The 17,638-nt window shown below is 57.9% G+C and overlaps 2 protein-coding genes across 9 annotated transcripts in view; one reads left to right on the top strand and one right to left on the bottom strand.

Annotated features, from left to right (window-relative positions):
• Nucleotides 1–8,266, top strand: part of SLC22A23 (solute carrier family 22 member 23) — a 152,310-nt gene extending 144,044 nt beyond the window's left edge. For 2 of the 5 annotated variants that reach the window (XM_059937816.1, XM_059937817.1), the window contains one exon: nucleotides 4,408–8,266. In XM_059937816.1, coding sequence (XP_059793799.1) covers nucleotides 4,408–4,765 — 358 coding nt within the window. In that variant the 3' untranslated portion in view covers nucleotides 4,766–8,266. Of the gene's footprint in view, nucleotides 1–2,221; nucleotides 2,739–3,507; nucleotides 3,561–4,407 lie in introns of those variants that run through there. The other 3 variants (XM_059937819.1, XM_059937814.1, XM_059937815.1) reach the window with 3 other exon arrangements.
• The window catches only part of PSMG4 (proteasome assembly chaperone 4), a 29,721-nt gene extending 15,493 nt beyond the window's left edge, over nucleotides 1–14,228 (bottom strand). The window contains exons 1-4 of one of the 4 annotated variants that reach the window (XM_059937822.1): nucleotides 13,957–14,228; nucleotides 12,360–12,435; nucleotides 8,709–8,821; nucleotides 1,208–8,641 (exon numbers count right to left, since the gene is read on the bottom strand). In XM_059937822.1, the coding sequence (XP_059793805.1) occupies nucleotides 8,420–8,641; nucleotides 8,709–8,821; nucleotides 12,360–12,435; nucleotides 13,957–14,130 (585 nt within the window). In that variant the 5' untranslated portion in view covers nucleotides 14,131–14,228 and the 3' untranslated portion in view covers nucleotides 1,208–8,419. Of the gene's footprint in view, nucleotides 1–1,207; nucleotides 8,642–8,708; nucleotides 8,822–9,303; nucleotides 9,502–12,359; nucleotides 12,436–13,956 lie in introns of those variants that run through there. The other 3 variants (XM_059937823.1, XM_059937826.1, XM_059937824.1) reach the window with 3 other exon arrangements.
• Nucleotides 14,229–17,638: the final 3,410 nt, after the last annotated feature.

Genomic DNA, 17,638 nt, shown 5'->3' with positions numbered 1-17,638 from the left:
GCTCTCTTTATATATATCAATTAAGTGCATCTGGTCTCGTGTGTCATTCAGGGTCAGTGTTTTCTTATTGATTTTCTGTCTGGACGATCTGTCCATTGATGTGAGCGGGCTGTTGAAGTCCCCTATTGTGTTACTGTCAATTTCTTCCTTTATGTCTGTTAACATTTGCCTTATATATTGAGGTGCTCCTGTGTTGGGTGCATAGATACTTACAATGGTTATATCTTCTTTTTGGATCATTTTATCCATAATGTGGTATTCTCCTTTGTCTCTTGTAATAGTCTTTATTTTAAAGTCTATTTTGTCTGATATGAGTATTGCTACTCCAGCTTTCTTTTGATGTCCATTTGCATGGAACACCTTTTCAATCTCCTCACTTTCAGTCTGTGTGTGTCCCTAGGTCTGAAGTGGGTCTCTTGTAGACAGCATATATACGGACGGGTCTTGTTTTTGTATCCATTCAGCGAGCCTGTGTCTTTTGGTTGGAGCACTTAGTCCATTTACACTCAAGGTAATTATCAATATGTATGTTCCGACTGCCATTTTGTTCATTGTTTTGGATTTGTTTTTGGAGGTCTTTATCCCCCTTTCTTCTTTTGTTTTCTTCTCTTGTGATTTGATGACTATCTTTAGTGTTATGTTTGGATTCCTTTTTCTTTTTTATGGGTGTATCTAGTACAGATTTTTGACTCGTGGTTGCCATGAGGTTTTTATATAGCAGTCTATATATACATGTGACCGTTTCAAGGTGTTCATCTCTTAATTTCAAGTGTACTTTTAAAACTGTGGGGCTTCCCTGGTGGCGCAGTGGTTGAGAATCTGCCTGCCAATGCAGGAGACACGGGTTCGAGCCCTGGTCTGGGAATATCCCACATGCCACGGAGCAACTAGGCCCGTGAGCCACAACTACTGAGCCTGCGCGTCTGGAGCCTGTGCTCCACAACAAGAGAGGCTGCGATAGTGAGAGGCCCGCGCACTGCGATGAAGAGTGGACCCCACTTGCTGCAAGAAGAGAAAGCCCTCGCACAGAAACGAAGACCCAACACAGCCAAAAATAAAATAAATAAATAAATAAATAAATAAATTTAATTAAAAAAAAAAAAAAACTCTGCATTTGGGACTTCCCTGGTGGCACAGTGGTTGGGAATCCGCCTGCCAATGCAGGGGACACGGGTTTGAGCCCTGGTCCAGGAAGATCCCACATGCCGCGGAGCAACTAAGCCCTTGTGCCACAACTACTGAGCCCGCAAGCCTAGGGCCCGTGCTCCGCAACAAGAGAAGCCACCACAATGAGCCCGTGCACTGCAACGAAGAATAGCCCCTGCTCACTGCAACTAGAGAAAGCCCATGTGCAACAACGAAGACCCAATGCAGCCAAAAATAAATAAATTTTTAAAAAACAAACAAAAACAAAACAAAGAAAACCCTGCATCTGTACTCTTCTCCCCTCATGATGACTGCTTTTGACATCATATTTTACATCTAATTGTTTTGTGCATCCCTTAACTGCTTATTGTGGATATAGATGATTTTACTACTTCTGTCTTTTAACCCCCCTACTAGCTTTGTTTGTGGATGACTTCCTACCTTTACTATATGTTTGCCCTTACCACGTAGTTTTTTCATTTCATAGTTTTCTTGTTTCTAGTTGTAGCCGTTTATTTTTCTTCTAGAGAAGTCCCTTTAACATTTGTTGTAAAGCTGGTTTGGTGGTGCTGAACTCTTAGTTTTTGCTTGTCTGTAAAGCTTTGATCTCTCCATCAAATCTGAACAAGAGCCTTGCTGGGTAGAGTATTCTTGGTTGTAGGTTTTGTCCCTTCATCATTTAAAATATATCATGCCATTCCCTTCTGGCCTGCAGTTTCCACTGAAAAAACCAGCTGATAGCCTTATGGGAGTTCCCTTGTATGTTATTTGTTGCTTTTCTCTTGCTGCTTTTAATATTCTGTTTTTATTTTTTGGTATTTCAATTGCAGTGTGTCTTGGTGTGGTCCTCTTTGGGTTGATCCTGTTCGGGACTCTCTGTGCTTCCTGGACCTTGACGTCTGTTTCCTTTCCCAGGTTAAATAAGTCTTCAGTGGTTATGTCTTCAAATATGTTCTGTGCCCCTTTCTCTCTCTCCTCCTTCTGGGACCCCTATAATGCAAATATTAAGTGCACTTGGTGTTGTCCCAGAGGTCTCTTACACTGCCCTCACTTCTTCATTCTTTCTTCTGTTCAGCAGGAGCAGTGACTCCCACTGCCCTGGCCTCCAGCTCAGTGATCCGTTCCTCTGTATCACGTGGTCTACGGTGGACTCCTTCACTTCAGTCACTGTGGTCTTCATCTCTGTCTGGTTGTTCTTTATATTTTCTGACTCTTTGTTAAAAGCTTTTAACTCCTCGCTCTGTGCATGCATCCTTCTCCCGAGTTCTCTGATCATCTTTACGATCATTATCCTGGACTCCTTCTTGGGTAGACTATCTCCACTTCACTTAGTTGTTCTCCTGGGGTTTTACTTTGTTCCTTCGTCTGCAGCATGTTCCTCTGCCACCTCATCTTGTCTGAGTTGCTGTTTGTATATGACGTATGTGGTGGGTTACGTTTCTCGACCTCGGAGAAGTGGCCCTCTGTAGGAGACATCTTATGCATCCCAGCAGCACGCTCCCCCTCATCACCCAAGCTGTACGCGCTAGGGGTGCCCCCATGAGGGCTGCGTGGTTCCTTCTGTTTTGGAGGGCTGACCATGTGGGTGGTCTGGTGGGCTTAGTTGGCACCCGGTCTGGTTGACTGCCAAGCTCTGCCTTGTGTGGAGGCCACTGGTTGGTGGGGGCCTGGTCAGGAGGCGGCTGACTGCAGAATCCCCGGGGGCCCTGGGGCTAGTGCCGGGTCACTGATGGGTGAAGTCAGGGTCCAGGCGACTCTGGAGCTGTTGACCCCCTACTGGTGGGTGAAGCCAGGTCCTGGGGTTAGTGCCAGACTGCTGGCAGGCAGAGCTGGGTCCTGGAGTCTGGCTGCAGGGCCCAGGGATCTCAGAGCTGGTGTAGGATCGCCGGTGGCCGGGGCCAGTTCCTAACACAGTTGGGTATGGGGTCTGAGGTGTCCAGAAGCTTGCATTGGCCTGCTGTGAGCAGCCGAGGTCTGCAAGCTACAGGATTGTGGTTTTCTTGCTTCCGGTTTCTGCCCCGTGGTGGGTGAGACTGGTCTAGAGGCTCGTGCAGGCTTTCTAGCAGCAGAGGCCGGCACCTGTCAGCTGGTGGGTGGAGCTGAATCTTGGCCCTCTGGTGGGCAGGGCCGTGTCCAGAGGTGGCTGTGTGCTTAGGAAGTCTCTAAGCAGCCTGTCCGCCGAGGGGTGGGGCTGTGTTCCCACCCTGCTGGTTGGCTCAAGGCGTCCCAGCACTGGCACCTACAAGTGGTTGGGTGGTACCAGGTCTTGGAGCTCATGAGCCAAGACGGTGGTAGCCAGCACCAGTGTCCCCGTGGTAGAAAGCTCCCAAGTATGTCTGCCACCAGCATCTATGTCCCCAGGGTGAGCTGCAGCTGCCCCCTTGCCTGTCCGAGAGACTCTCCAAGTCCAGCAGGTATGTTTGGCCCAGGCTCGTATCGAGTTACTGCTCTGCCCTTGGTCCCAGTGCACGTGGGATTTTGTGTACTCCCTGTAACAGTGGAGTCTCTGTTTCCCCCAGTCCTCTGGGACCCCTGAAAGCTCCCCATCCCCGGCCTTCAAAGCCACACACCCTGGAGGCCCGTTTTCCTGGTACAGGACCTGCAGGCTACAGAGCCCGACGTGCGGCTCAGAACTGTCTCCCGTGGGAGAACCTCCGCGATGTAATCGCTCTCCAGTGTGTGGGTCGCCCACCTGGTGGGGGTCATGAGCCTTGATCATCTCGCACGTCTGCTCCTCCTGCCCGTCTCATTGTGGCTCCTACTTTATGTCTTCAGTTGTAGATCTTTTCTGGCAGGCTCTGGTCCTTTTTGTCGATGGTTGCTCTGCGTGCAACTGTGAGCCCGGCGTGCCCATGGGAAGAGGCGAGCTGGGGGGGGGGGGGGGTCTTTCGGCTCCACCACCTCGGCAGCTCTCCTGTCGACGTGTCCTTAATGCCTTCTTTAACCCCCGGCCGCCCTCCCCGCTTCTAAATGAAGAGCGAGCCTCGGAAAAACAGCGTAAATTGATACAGGGTTGAGAAACAAAATGTTATGTTATTCACGGCGAGTGAGGCCGGTTGTCCCCTTACGGTGGTATTTATTACAGTCACCTTTCAAACTAAATGAAGTAAGAAGTTGTGGGCTGGCGAGGAAAACGTTCACTGAATAGCGGTGGCAGTAGATGCAGGAGGTGAAAGGGGTTGGGGGGAGCTGGCCGTGCGCTGGTGCTGGGGCCCCGTGCCTGTGGGTCCGACCTGCTGCCGACCTGTGCGCTCCCCGCAGGTGTGGCGGCCTGGGGCTGGTGCTGGCCAGTGCGGGCTTCGGCATGCTGACGGCGCCCATCATCGAGCTGCACAACCAGAAGGGCTACTTCCTGCACCACATCATCTTCGCCTGCTGCACGCTCATCTGCATCATCTGCCTCCTGCTGCTTCCCGAGAGCCGGGACCAGAACCTGCCCGAGAGCATCCCTGACGGCGAGCACTACACGCGCCAGCCCCTGCTGCCGCCCAGGCGAGGGGAGCAGCCGCTCCTGCTCACCAACGCCGAGCTCAAGGACTACTCGGGGCTGCACGACGCGGCCGCCGCGGGCGATGGGCTGCCGGATGGCACCACGGCCAACGGCGGGCGGCCCATGTAGCGGGGCCCTGGGGGCGGACCGGGCTGAGCGAGGCCACGGGCGGGCCCACTCTGCTGAGGCCGGCGTGGGGACCCCCGAGGAGCCCATGTCTGAGGAAGCGGACTTTGCAAACGACCCTTCGAAGACTTTCCTCTCTGCCATTAAACGTTTGTATTTATTTTGGTCATTTTTACAAGAAGCACTTTATTCCCTTCCCTTCACGGATCTCGAAATGGAGCCACCTCCTCGGGAAGAGGGACGCGGTGGCCGAGGACACGCTGTAAGGACCGCGCAGCCCAGGCTCCCCGGGAGGTCGGCCGCGCCCTCAGAGCCAGCTGTCCCCGAGGCCGCGCGGAGGCCGCGCGCAGAGACCGACCAGCCACCGTCTGGAGCACTCCCACAGCTGCGCTTTATTCAGACTGAAGTGTCAATGGTTAGGGTTTTGCTAGAGTCTGTATGGTTTCTAAAGGTTTTTTCTGTAAGGTAAGAGCTTCTACTCCATGTGCTGGGGGAAAGCAGCTCACAGTATCATTAAAACCAGCTTAGTCTTTCCTGCAAGATCAGCCTTTTATACTTGATGCTGGAAGCTCTTTGGGGGAAAAGCTTAACCATTTCACCAGAAATCCTAATTAGTGGTGGCATCGCCCCGGTCTTCCAAGCAGGTCTGCCCAGCTCAGCTCCCGAGCAGCAGACGCAACGAGTCGGAGACAAGTTACTGTATCACCCCTCCTCCCGGTTCAGCTCCAGCAGAAAAGTCCCCTCTTGCAGTCAGCTTTTCTGCCAGCACGACTTGAACACACGGCTACTTCCTCAACTAAAACCAATAGGAAAATAACTAAACAGGCAACTAAGGCAGCCCCCCAGGAGGGAGGGGTGCTCCCGCAAATACGGCCCGTCAGCCGCGTCCCGAGCACACACCGCGCAGAAATCACCAGCTTGGAGGCCTCGGCTCCGCTGGCCGCCGGCGGAGACCCCAGAGCCTGCGGGGGATGGCCCCGTGCCCTCTGCTTCCATCAGCACGGAGCTGGGCCTGGGGCGAGGAGCGGGCCCCTCACCGGGGAGCCCGGCTGACCGCAGCCTCCGAGAGCATCAAGACCAACTGAGAGAAGCAATAACTCACCAAAGCTCGAGCCCCACCCCGTCCCCGGTGTCCGAGGGTTTTCGTCGTGTTCCTCACTTCGTCTCCCTGCCTTTCCAGGTCAGGCTCTCTGCACCTGTCTGGAGCCGTTTCACAGGAAACACGGGAGATGCTGAGAAACAGCCCTCGCTGGCCAGGCAGGCACTGCCTTGTGGCAGCGCCGGGACAGCCTGGCTTCTTCCTGGAAGGGTCCACCTCCCCACGGTGCCTCTGCCGTGGGCTCTTCTTCCAGGGAAGGCGCGGCCCCGGGTCCGTGGGAAGCAGCGAGGGGACTCCCAGCCCACGGCGGCGCGGACCCCGAGGCCCAGGCGTCCCCGCTCGCCTCCCGTCCCCTCCAGTCTGTCCTACCACCCCCCACGGCGCCCCTACAAGCTGGCGGCCACGGGGAGGCGCCGCCGGCTCGGTGAGAACGTCGTGAGGAGGCGAGCAGACCCGCAGGCCTGCGTGGCGCCAGCAACTGAACCGCACGGAGCCAGGAGCCCCAGCCCAGCTGCTCGGGGCCCTGCCTGGTGTCTTGAGTCACGTCTGTCCTGTGTTTCAGCGTCCGTCCGCATTCACCTTAATCTACAAGGCCTTTCTTCACACCTGTGCAGCTCGAGTGCCAAACCTGGGAAGTACCTCAGCCTCTCTCAGCGTGCCGGCCGCAGGGCCCCCGGTCCAGGGCGGGACGTGCGGCGTGGGGCCAGCGGGGTCCCTGGGCCACACCTGCCAGGTGTGTCTGCACCCACCACCCCAGCGCCAGGGCACCGTGCAACCAGGCTGCTCGCCGGACCCCCGGCCGTGCGTGCCCTCCCGCTGGCCGTGTAGACGTTTAGGGGTCGTGCTCAAGCTGCAGGGGGCGGCCGGCACCTCCAGGAAGGCGGGCACAGCACTCCCAGACCCCCGTTCAGAGGTGCATCTTAAGTGACAACAGTAGACGCTGGTCCCACGGAGCCCAGCACCGTGTCCGCAGCGGTCAGGCCAGCTCGTGGACTAGGAGAGAAGCTGGCTGCGAGGGCGGGGCTCCCGGGACCAAAGTCCGGCAGGTGTGAGGGAGGGGAGGTTCCCGGCTCCCCCGCGGCCCCGGGTCAGGCTGGGCGCCTGAGGGACAGCTGTGAGTGTGGCCAAAGCAGAAAAGCTTCCTGTGGGCTGAGCCCCGTGAGACCCCACACCACGTGGGCGAGGCAGCCCCAAGCCCAGCCGGGGCCGGTCCTGCCTTGCTCCGTGAGACCCCCGTGGTCACGCGTGGACCCCTCGGCCCAGGTCCCTCCGTGCTGAGTAGAGAGACGCTTCTCAGGCGCCTGCCGCTGCACGTCCGCCGCCCGGCTCCCCCAGCCCGCCGCCCGGGAAGGTCCAGCTCGTCCTCCGGCATCACGCCGCACCCCCCCGTCCCAGCCAGCCGGGAGCCGGGAGCCCCTTCCAGCGAGTCGGGCACAAACATGACCCTCCTGCCTTCGGTTCCTGTCTGGAAGTCGGTAACAACGCATCCGATACCCTGCCTACTAGCACCCAAGACACAGAGTAAACGTTTTAAATGTTGCGTTTTCTGAAAGACTGTGTGACCACTTGCGACTCGGGGCGGGGGGCTGGCAAGCTGGCCCGGCCGCAGAACAGCAGGAGAAGGAAACCGCCCAGAGGAAGTACTGCCCGCAAATAGCACTTCCTGGCGCCGCACAAGGGCGGCCGAGGTGCCGCCGAAGGACACGCCCCTGGGCCGCGGGGTGCTGGGGGTGCCCTGGTGGACCAGCAGCCCCGGGCCGGAGGTTTCAGCGTGAGGACCGTGGGGCCCGCGGACGGACGGGACGCCTGGAGGTGCCCGCTCCCGGCGCAAACCCGCTCCCAGTCCTGCCCTGCCCTCCCACGGTCCTGTCTGCATGACGTCACAGCTGTCGTACCCCGGGGGGAGATTTGTATGTAAACGTACAGAAATAAAAATGTTGCCCCATTAACAAACTTCCTCTGGAATGTCTTCCCTACCTCATCTGACGGTATCCAGTGAAGGGCACTTCATGACCACTGGCTACGAGTAATAAACTCTGTTGATTCAGGTCTCGCTATGTCCCTACTTCAGCGCCTGTGTAAACCCAGCCTCGGCTCTGCCCCCGGGGGACCGCGGGTGGCTTCTCTGCCTGCAGATTCCCCGTCGTAAAGGCGGGCAGAGGCAGAGGAAACATCCAACTGCCGCTCGTAGACCCCGAGAAATGGGGGGCAACAGCAGATTTCAGAGTTCTTTTCTCTTGTGTGTGGATGTCCTGCGAATCTAATCCGTGGCCTGAAGGTTCCTAGACAGGAAACGATTCTGACACTGTGATTCGGTCAGGAGAGACTGAGAACCCAGAGCTCTCTTTAATGTAGTATTTTTTAACAAGAAAGCAGTATTTCTTTAATAAAGTATTTATACCAAACTCTCCTCTCCATAGCCCTGATTTTGCGTTACTTGCTCTTCCTAGAAAGGTGCCCGCTGTGCTTCCAAACCACGACCGGCCGGGGCCTTGCAGGTTAGCGTCCTGAGCCCCAGACCTGGTCCCCGGAAGGGCCTTTCCGTCCCGGCCAAAGTGTCACCGCTCTGGCTGCCTGCACGGGCTCGACACGGGACTTGCCACCCATCGCGTGAACCGTGTCACAGGGCCCGAAACCGTCCGCCTCTCATGACAGAAGGGGTCCACGTGGACCCCAAAGCTCAGAGAGTCCTTTGCCTGTAGTCCTCGGTCTTGGCTGCGCCGAGAAGCACGTGGGGGGCTTTCCAACCCCACAAAAGCTGGGCCTCCGGCCGCCCGAGTCTGTGGAGGGGAACCTGTAAAAGCTCCGCCAGCAATTCGACCGGAAGTCAAGTTAAGAGCCACTGACCTGAGAAACTCCGGCTTCTGGAAAGGAGCACACGTTCCAGAAAGACTGGACTCCTCCACCTGAAGCGGCAGGAAAAGGCCAAGGATTAAGACGACGCAGCAGGGGCCTGGGACCTGGAGGAAAGAGGGGACGGAAGGACAGACAGGGTAGCAGGAAGCCCAGGGAGGGGCTGACACACTCGGACCCGTTCAACAAAGAGGGTAAAACCGTGACCCAGGTCCTAGGGGCCACAGCACCAGGGTTTGCGAAGCATTTCCAGCAATAACCCAGCCAGGTGAGACCGTCCCACTTCACAGGTGAGGAAATGGGGCCCAGAGAAGTGAGACTCGGGGAGCAGCGGGACGCAGGGACACACGACAGAAGGACCTCACAGACCTCGGGCCTCAGGCCTGACGGAGTCGTGACTGATTTCCCCTCCGGGGACGGAGAGCAGCCCCTCCGTCCCACAACGGCCCCGATCCCCTCCCCCCAGGGCCGCGAGGAACCTTCCCTGCCCTTCGCCTGCCTCCTCCTGCAGGTGCAGCCCTGAGGCCCAACTCCAGTGACGGCGGGAAGACCGACCCTTTAGAAACAAACGTCACGCGTGACCCTGCTGACGGCTGGCGAGACCCCACGCGTTTATTCAGACGTCCGTCCGGGCGCGCGCGTCCGCGTCCTTGCTGCCGCCTCGGCTAGAACTTCTCGGGAAAGGCCTCCATTTCCTCCTTGATCCTGTTTTCTACCAGCAACGTGAAGCTGCTGTCGGTGTTTGGAAGGTTATAGCTGACAAACACCTGTTTGCTGGTCTTCCTGGCTGAAACGAGAGAAAGCACACGGACGCGTGCGACCCACTGCGGGGAAAGGCCTGGAAGAGGAAGGCGGGCTTCCAGGGAGAGAAGCGAGCTCTGACACCTGCGGCGTCACGGGCAGCTGCTGCAGACCAGACTACAGGCACCGAACAGCGGTTCTGAAGGCCCGGTCCCCATGGCCACGGCGCCGGGACCGCGTGAGAGATGCAGACCCTCGGCCCCGCCCAGACCCACCGAGTCTGTTCTCGGACTCCACCGTCTGAGACCCACCGCTCTGCACACGAGGCTGGCTGGTTGTGCTGCTTTTTAAAAAGCATAGATAATGTGCAAGTATTTAAAGCACTAAGGTCCTGGGACTTCCCTGGCGGTCCAGTGGTTAGGACTCCACGCCTCCACCGCCGAGGGCCTGGGCTCAATCCCCAGACGGGGAACTAAGATCCCGCGAGCAGCGGGGCACGACCCAAAAAATCTGTCTATACTTCAGCACCGCCCCCTCCGGCAACTCCCCCCGCCCACAGAGGGGAGGCGGCGTTCCTACACATACGCACGTGCAGGCGCACACGTACGATTGCTCAACGCGATGCGAGAGACGCGTTTTAGCTCCTTTCTACGGCACCGTTCACGGCTGACGTGAGCTGCTCCAACCGCCAAGAGCACGCGCGCTTGCACACCCATAACCTGCAGGCAGGACAGGTCCCGAGGACGAGCCAGGCGGCACCGGCACCGGTCCCCTCTTCCTCTTCCGGTGAAATAGCTCCTCCCTGGGCCCCACCCCACAGGGGGCAGGTGCAAGCCCCTCCTCCCCCCACCGAAGTCAGGGGCTACGTCAGTCCCATCGGCAAAGGCAAAGAGGTGGGGAAGGGGGAGAGCGGGGCAGTCGAGCCCCAGCCGCTCAGCCTGCGCGCATTCAGCAGCAGGAAAGTCGCCGGCCCCGGGGGCCACTGATTCCAGCCCCTCCGCGAGCCAAGAACCATCCCGCCTGCATGGGCCAGCCGGCAGCCCCCCCCGCCCCCCAGAGCCACACAGGGCAAGGGGTCCCCGTCCACACCGAAGCCCCCAGCGCCCCCAGGCCGTTCACCTCTTCCACACAAGACACTGTCTCGGGGCACCTGTCTCTTCTCAGCACCCTCCAGACAACCAACGGCGGTTAATAACGCATTTTCAACTGCAGGTGACCTCCCTGCGGAACGGTCCCCTGTGGCCTCAGCACACGCGTCGCCTGTCCCCCTGGGGTGCTGGCATCTCACCACGTGTGCCCGTCCCTGCTGGGCGGTGGCCGAGGGCTGCAGGGTTTGCCGATACAGGCAGGTGGGAGCCTCCATTAACGTCTGACTTTAGTTAAGTTAGAAAGAATGTATTTTTTGGTCTGTGTTGTTTCAAATTATGCAGATTATAAATCGATGTAAGCCACGTGAATGTTAAAAACAGCCCCAACATTTGCACAAAATGCCCCAAAAAAGAAAAAGAACCCTAGTTTTCGCACACAAACTGCTTCCAGGCCTCATCTCAAGGACACCGGGAGCCCATCTCACTTCACTGGAATAACCAGCTGATTCGTGGCTCATCAAACGAGCTCCCGCCGCCCTCCTCTCCCGGACTCTCCACACTGGGGAGACCCACTGGTCCCAGCTCCACAAACCAGCAGCCTCCCTCCCTCCTCCACCAGGCCCGGCACACGGGGCCGGCCTGCTGGGGGTGCGTCACCCCGAAACGCTGGCAAATACGCAGTGAAGCAAAGGGGCATCAGGCCTTCCACCTGCTCTCACGTGGTTCACAAAAAACTAGCAGCTCGAACGTAGAGCAGGAATGATAGCGCCTGGGAGTCCGGGCGAAGGCCAGGCAGGAATCCTTTATATCTGTCCTGTGGCTTTTCTGTACATTGTAAATTGCTTCCTCATAAAAAGTTACCAAAATAACTTACTAGCCAGGCTGCTCTAGCTTCAGGCTAAAGGACAAGCGCAGTGGACGTCCCTGAGACACAGCCGCCAGGTCTCTGCCGCATCTCATGCGACCTGTGGGCCACCTGTGACAGCCCCGGCCCTCGACGCACTGGCGGTGCCTCCACCGCGTGGCCGCGCTGTCCACACGCGTGCGTCCCGGAGCGACTGACACACACATCCCCACTCCCCCGAAATCAGGCTAACAGGGCTGTCAACACAACTACAAAATAAGCTCCTCAAAATCAGGGCCCGGGCCTCATCGCCACACCCCAGCCGGGACCCGGGGCTCCGCACGTGGCTGGGACACTGTGAACACGAAGGCCAGACAGGGGACAAGGCTGCCCTGCCGGTCAAAGTCCCCGGGCGCCTGGGACCACCCGGCAGTCATGGGTACGAGCTGGGGGCATCTTTACCTGAACCACCTGGGCATCTGCAGGATGCGTGTTTGGGGTGCAGGGGGGCTGGAGCCCTCAACCTCGGGGCCCTGCTTGACGCCCTTTCACGCCCCCCTCAGGCCAGGCCGAGGGTGAGTTCTAAGCGACATCACCTGCGGCGAAGGGCGGTCCCTCCTGCTCCGCGGGGCCCCACCGAACCCCCGGAGGCTACCTGGGGCCGCTGCCCACTAGGCACTGTGGGCATCACTCGCCCTCTCCTCCCACGAGGAGCAGCAAATCACCTGTCACCGGTCGGCCTGGACGGCAGCCAGGGCGACACGGGAGCCCGTGGGGAGCACAAGCCCCGAGCGGCGCTGGTACCAGGTCAGCTCTCGAGGAGCCCAGTGTACGAGGCCTTCCTTCCCGCAGAGACCGGAGGTCCGCCTCCCAGACAGAGCCTTCCTCCTCCGTGACTCGCCTCCCGGCTCCGCTGAACAACGAGGTCCCCCCCCCCCCCAGGCACTCGGGCAGCTAAGCTGCAGGACCTACCTAAGCGCTGGGCGAGGCCGGTGGACGTCGTGTCGGACATGTCCCCAAGGAGGGCAGTGGACACTGGGATGGGGTCCTGCAAGGAAAACAAAGGGTAGTGCTGCCCCACCTGCAAGGCCCAACGCTCCTGGATCACCTGAGCACCCAGGGTCCCACGGCCCCCTTCCTGTCCCGGGCTGGCCTCCCCCTGCTGTGGGCCTGTGTGGTCCTAGTTCTGCAGCCTCTCCTGGCAGCAGGCAGGCCTGCCCGGTGAAGGGCTGGAGCAGCCCAGAGGGGCGGGGGCGCCCCAGCAGCTGACAGGGCCTGGAGGTCAGCGCAGGCTCTGGACTTTCGGAAGGTCTGAGCAGAGGAATGACGATACTGACTGCAGCCCACGGAGAACTGGCCGTAAGGCAGCGCCGAAGGCTGAACCACGACCTCCAAAAGGTACGTCCAGGTCCTAACCCCTGGCACCTGTGCAGGTGACTTTATTTGGAAATAGGGCCTTTGCAGGTGTAATTGAGATGTAAGTTAAGGTGAGAAGGACCCTTCATCTAGTAGGACCGGTGTCTTCAGAAGAAAGGAAGAGACAGAGGCACACAGAGGAGAAGGCCTGTGACACTGGCGGCAGGACTGGGGGTGACCAGGCTGCCAGCAAGGAGCACCAAGGTGCCAGCAGCACCAGAAGCCCAGACACAGGGGACGACTTCTCCCCCAGAGCCTCCGGGAGGAACCAGCCCTGCTGACACCTTGATTCAGGCTTCTGGCCTCCAGATCTGGGAGGGAATCAGCCTCCGTTGTTTTCAGCCACCCAGTCTGTGGCACTTTGCAACAGCAGCTCTGAGAAACCTATAACGTGGCAAAGGGGGCCTCAGCCGCGGGGAGGGATGCAGGCTTGGCCCAGGCAGCAGGTGAGAAGAGGCTGGATTCTGCAGGGTCTGCTGACGGCAGTGCCTACTGCTTCACTGACACTGGGCGCGTGGAGCGTGGGAGGGGGGATCCAAAGATGACCCCAAGGTTGGGACGGAGCTGCTGTAACAGAGAGGGGCTGGCTGCCGGAGGAGCAGGGGCGGAGCCTGGAACGCCGAGCGAGAGATGCCTATTACACTCGCCAGCGAGACACGGGAGGGGAGGGGAAGGGCGGGAAAGAGGTCTGGGCCGGAAATGTAAATAAATGTGGTCAACACGGAGCCGGCAAGAAAAACAGGGGCAGATACCACCCCCCAGGGCGAGTGTGAGCGGACAGCAGAGGTCCCACGAGGGAGCCCTGACACTCCAACCAGAGATGGAGAAGGAGAACCAGCCGAGCGGCGGGACGCAGCTCTCCCCGGGTGGGTAGCGCAGCCCTCCCCGACCCCGGTCCCGGGGAGCCCCAAGCGCCCCTCCCCGGCCCGGGACAGCCCTGGGGGCCACCGAATCCGCGGTCTCCCCGGCGGGCCCCTGGTGGGCACGGGGCGCGCGCCTGAGGCCCTCGGTCACCGTCCGGCGCCCCCCCCCGGCCCGGCCTCTGGGACTCCATCCCTCCCCCGCATCCCTAGCCCCCTCCTCCCCCTCCCCGCCTGCCCCTTCCCTCCCCCCCGGCCCCCCTCCCCACCCACGGCCCTCCCGCCGCACTCACGTAGCGGGTGCACATGGCCACGGAGAGGTTGCGCAGGTGCGGCGTGGCCCCCACCCACAGGAAGAGCGAGTCCGTCAGCCGCATGACGTGGAAGTGGACGAGCTGCTCCCACAGCCTCGCGCTGAAGTTGTGCAGGGAGACGTTCCTCCGCGCAGCAGCCCCCGGCCCCTCCATGCCGCCCGGAGGCCCCGCCGCACGCGCCGGACCCGGTCTAGCCTCGCCGCCGCCGCCAGACCCGAGCAGGCGAGCGCCGAGAGGTCGAGCGCGCCTTCGTTTTCGACCCCGAGGGGGGGCGGGGCCTGGGGCGGGGGCTCGGGAGTGGGCGGGGCGGATCCCGGTGTGGGCGGGGCTTTCCGGGGAAGGACGGGGCCCAGGTGGGACGCCGGAGGGACGGGTCCCGGGAGTGGGCGGGTCCCGGAGTGGGCGGGGCGGGCCGGGGGCGGGCCGGCGTCCTTGCGGACAGCAGTGTACACTTGTGGGAGCGTCTTACCTGGTGGAGACGCGCCGCCCAGCAGAGGGCAGCGCTGTTCAGTCGGTGCCGCAAGCACTCAAAGCAGCCTCCTCCGTCCCTCGTGCTCGGTTAGATTTTCCAAAATCCTCCTGCTCCCAGCAGCCCCGTAACAGCAGGAAGCCTTGAATGCAGCTAGCCGTGAGGATGGCAGCGATATGGGAAAAGCTCTAGAAAGGAAAATTGCATGGACTGAGTTAGGGGGATGGGTTGGCACGCCTTCGGACCCAGACCCCCCGAGCTGATGTCCTGTACAAGCGTGGGCCTTGGCTAACCGTTCAACCCCTGAGACTCAGTCTCCCCATCTGCAAAGTGGAAGTAAGAACGGGTGCCTCTCAGAGGCGTGGGAAGCAGGTGAAAGGGGGCCACTGTCATCCCTGCTGGGGACCTTGACTTGTAGTCACTCTGGGACACTCGGAGTTGACATAGGAAGGCTTCAGTGTGTTGGGAGAGAGTGTTTGTGGTAAACGCACACAGCGCCCATTTTTGTCAGATTCTGTTACAACTGACTGTTGGGTTTTTATGTCAGAACTATCAGAGTTGTGCTTTTTAAATCTCTAATAGATCTAAGTTGACTAAATTGACATTTAAGAGTATTGTTAAAAGTTTGTTCCCTTCACTAATTATCAGTGATTCAATTATGTACTTGATTTTCTGGTCAATAGTTTCTAACAGCTTTATTAAGGTATAATTAACCTACAATAACTGCACTATTTACAGTATACGAATTGAAGTTGTGACACGTGTGTAACTCATGAAACCATCCCCACAATGCAGAGAAGGTACATGTCCATCACCCCCAGAGGCTTCCTCAAGCCCTTTGTAACCCCTCCTGCCTCCCCCAAACACTGTGCTGTACTTGGTCACTAGTTTGCATTTTCTAGAGTTTTATGTAAATAGACTGTACACTAGGTGTAATTTTTGGTCTGCCTTTTCACTCATCACAGTTATTTTGATACTCATCCAGGTTGTTGCATGTGTCGGTTGTTCCTTCCTTTGTGTTCTGCTGGGTGGACGCACCACTGCTTGTTTATCCCTCACGTGGTGATGCCTATTTGGGCTGTTTTCAGTTTGGGGATATTGCAGTCAAACTGCCATGAACACATGTGTACAAGTCTCTATGAACATATGCTTTCATTTCTTGTAGTTAAAGACCTAGGAGTAGAATGGTTGTACCATGTGTAACTTTTTAAGAACCTGACAAGCTGTTTCCACAGTGACTGTACCCTTGTATGTTCCCATCAGCAGAGTATGAGTTCTGGGTCCTCCACATCCTCATCAAACAGCCAGGACTGTATCAGCTGCTTGGTGTGGTCAGTCTTTTTCATTTTAGCCATTCTAAGGAGTATTTCAACGTGATTTTAATTTGCATTTCCTTAATTATTAATGAACCTCAATTTACACTTCACACCATACGCAAGAGTGAACTCAAACTGGTTCAGAGACCTAAACGTGAAACCTAAAACTGTAAAACTTCCAGAAGAAAACATAGGAGAAAACCTTTGTGACCTTTAATCAGACAAAGATTTCACAATAAAACACCAAAAGCATGATCCATAAAAGAATAAATCGATGAACTGGACTGACGGAGCAGGTGATGTCACCCACACATCAACTCTAATACCCTCTAATGCTTTGTCCCCTTAGAAGACAAACACCATTTTTAAAACAGAGAGTTTCTCTCTAAAGAGTCTTGAAGAGCTGTCTGGGGAAACTAAGGCAACAAGCTAACACCCTGTTGCCTCCTGTTCACCCCTCCACAAGCAGGAGCGTGCTCTGCCCCACCGGTGGGCTCAGGTAACCGCTGCGGAAGCCACATGACCCAGCGGGCAGGGCTCACAACCTCCAGGCCCCCCATCCTCAGCTGCCCCTCAACGCACTGTCCTGTGGTCCCCAGATTGCACCCTCTCATTTACCTTGAGGACTTTTCTCCTCAAGTCCTAATGCTACCCAAGCCCATATTCAGCAGATGACCCAGCTTCTGAGTTTACAAAGAAAACAGAGGTCATCGGGCTCGATTTCCCCAACTCCTTGTCCCTCCTCTCAAACCCTTACCTTCATGTGACCCCATTCCTACCTCCTTCTCCCCCTCATTAAGCAGGAGATGCCCCTCCCCTCGTCCCAGGTTGGTCTCTCCCCCTGTGCTCTGACCCTGTCCTCCTCCACGGCCTCAGGAACCCACTCCAGCAACCACACTGGCTTCTCCAAAGACTCTGAGATGTGCCACCCAGACCCCTTCCAGAAAGGACGGGTTGTCCCAGCTGCTGGCAACGCCATTAGCAGAGAGCCTCCCACTGGGGCCTCCTGCAGTGTCTGCACGCCCTCCCCAGGGCAGCCCACACCCAGTGACTGGCAGAGGCAGCTGTGTAAAGGCCAGGCCGTTTCGGCCCAATGCAGGACAGCTGTGATGGGCCCTCTTCGCTCCACGGTGCCCACGGAGTCAGCTAAGGGTATAAGGTGCGGGTGATACAAGGCTAGTAGTCACCCTACACCATCACAAAACATTGAGGGCGGATGATCAGCAGTCACCCTGATCTCGTGGTCCCTTGCTCCGTCTCTGGGAACCAAATAACTGAAGAGGTGACCAGGTCCCCTGCAACACACTGTGACCCCCAGCCCTTCCCCAAAGGGACCAGTGGCCATTTACTCAGGTAACGGTACACTCGGGAAAGAGGGAGACCCAGGCATTTCAAGGGTCAGAGCTGGCGCTGAGATCTGAGGACCAGAAGTGCCATCACTGCCCTCCTGCTAGTGCGGGGGCCTACAGGAACCAGACGATAAACAGAGTGCTGGCCAAGGGTCCACCGGGTCTGCAGACCCATCTGGGGCCATTCGCCTGGTCCCTGAACATGTAATTGGGGTGGACGCACTTGGAAGTTGGCACGCCCCCATACTGGGTCCTTGGCCTGGGGTAGGAGCTACCATCGTGGAGAACGCCACGGGGGAGCCTGTGATACTGGCCCACCTCAGCCAAGCAGTACTGCATCCAGAGGAGGATGGAGCATTGTGGATCCAAAGGATGCAGTGGCGGTGGTCCTCCTCCCTCTCTACTTCACCAGCTGAGGCTGGAAGACGGCGATAGACCACCATTAACTCAACCAAGAAGCAGTCCCAATTGCAGCTGCCTCAGCAGCTGTGGTATCTTTGCCAGAGCAGAATAATAAGTCTTCAGGT

The sequence above is a fragment of the Balaenoptera ricei genome, chromosome 11 (assembly GCF_028023285.1).
Source record: "Balaenoptera ricei isolate mBalRic1 chromosome 11, mBalRic1.hap2, whole genome shotgun sequence".
NCBI lineage: Eukaryota > Metazoa > Chordata > Mammalia > Artiodactyla > Balaenopteridae > Balaenoptera > Balaenoptera ricei.
Note: the sequence above shows the minus strand (reverse complement) of the source record. Positions and strands in the feature narration are given on the sequence as shown.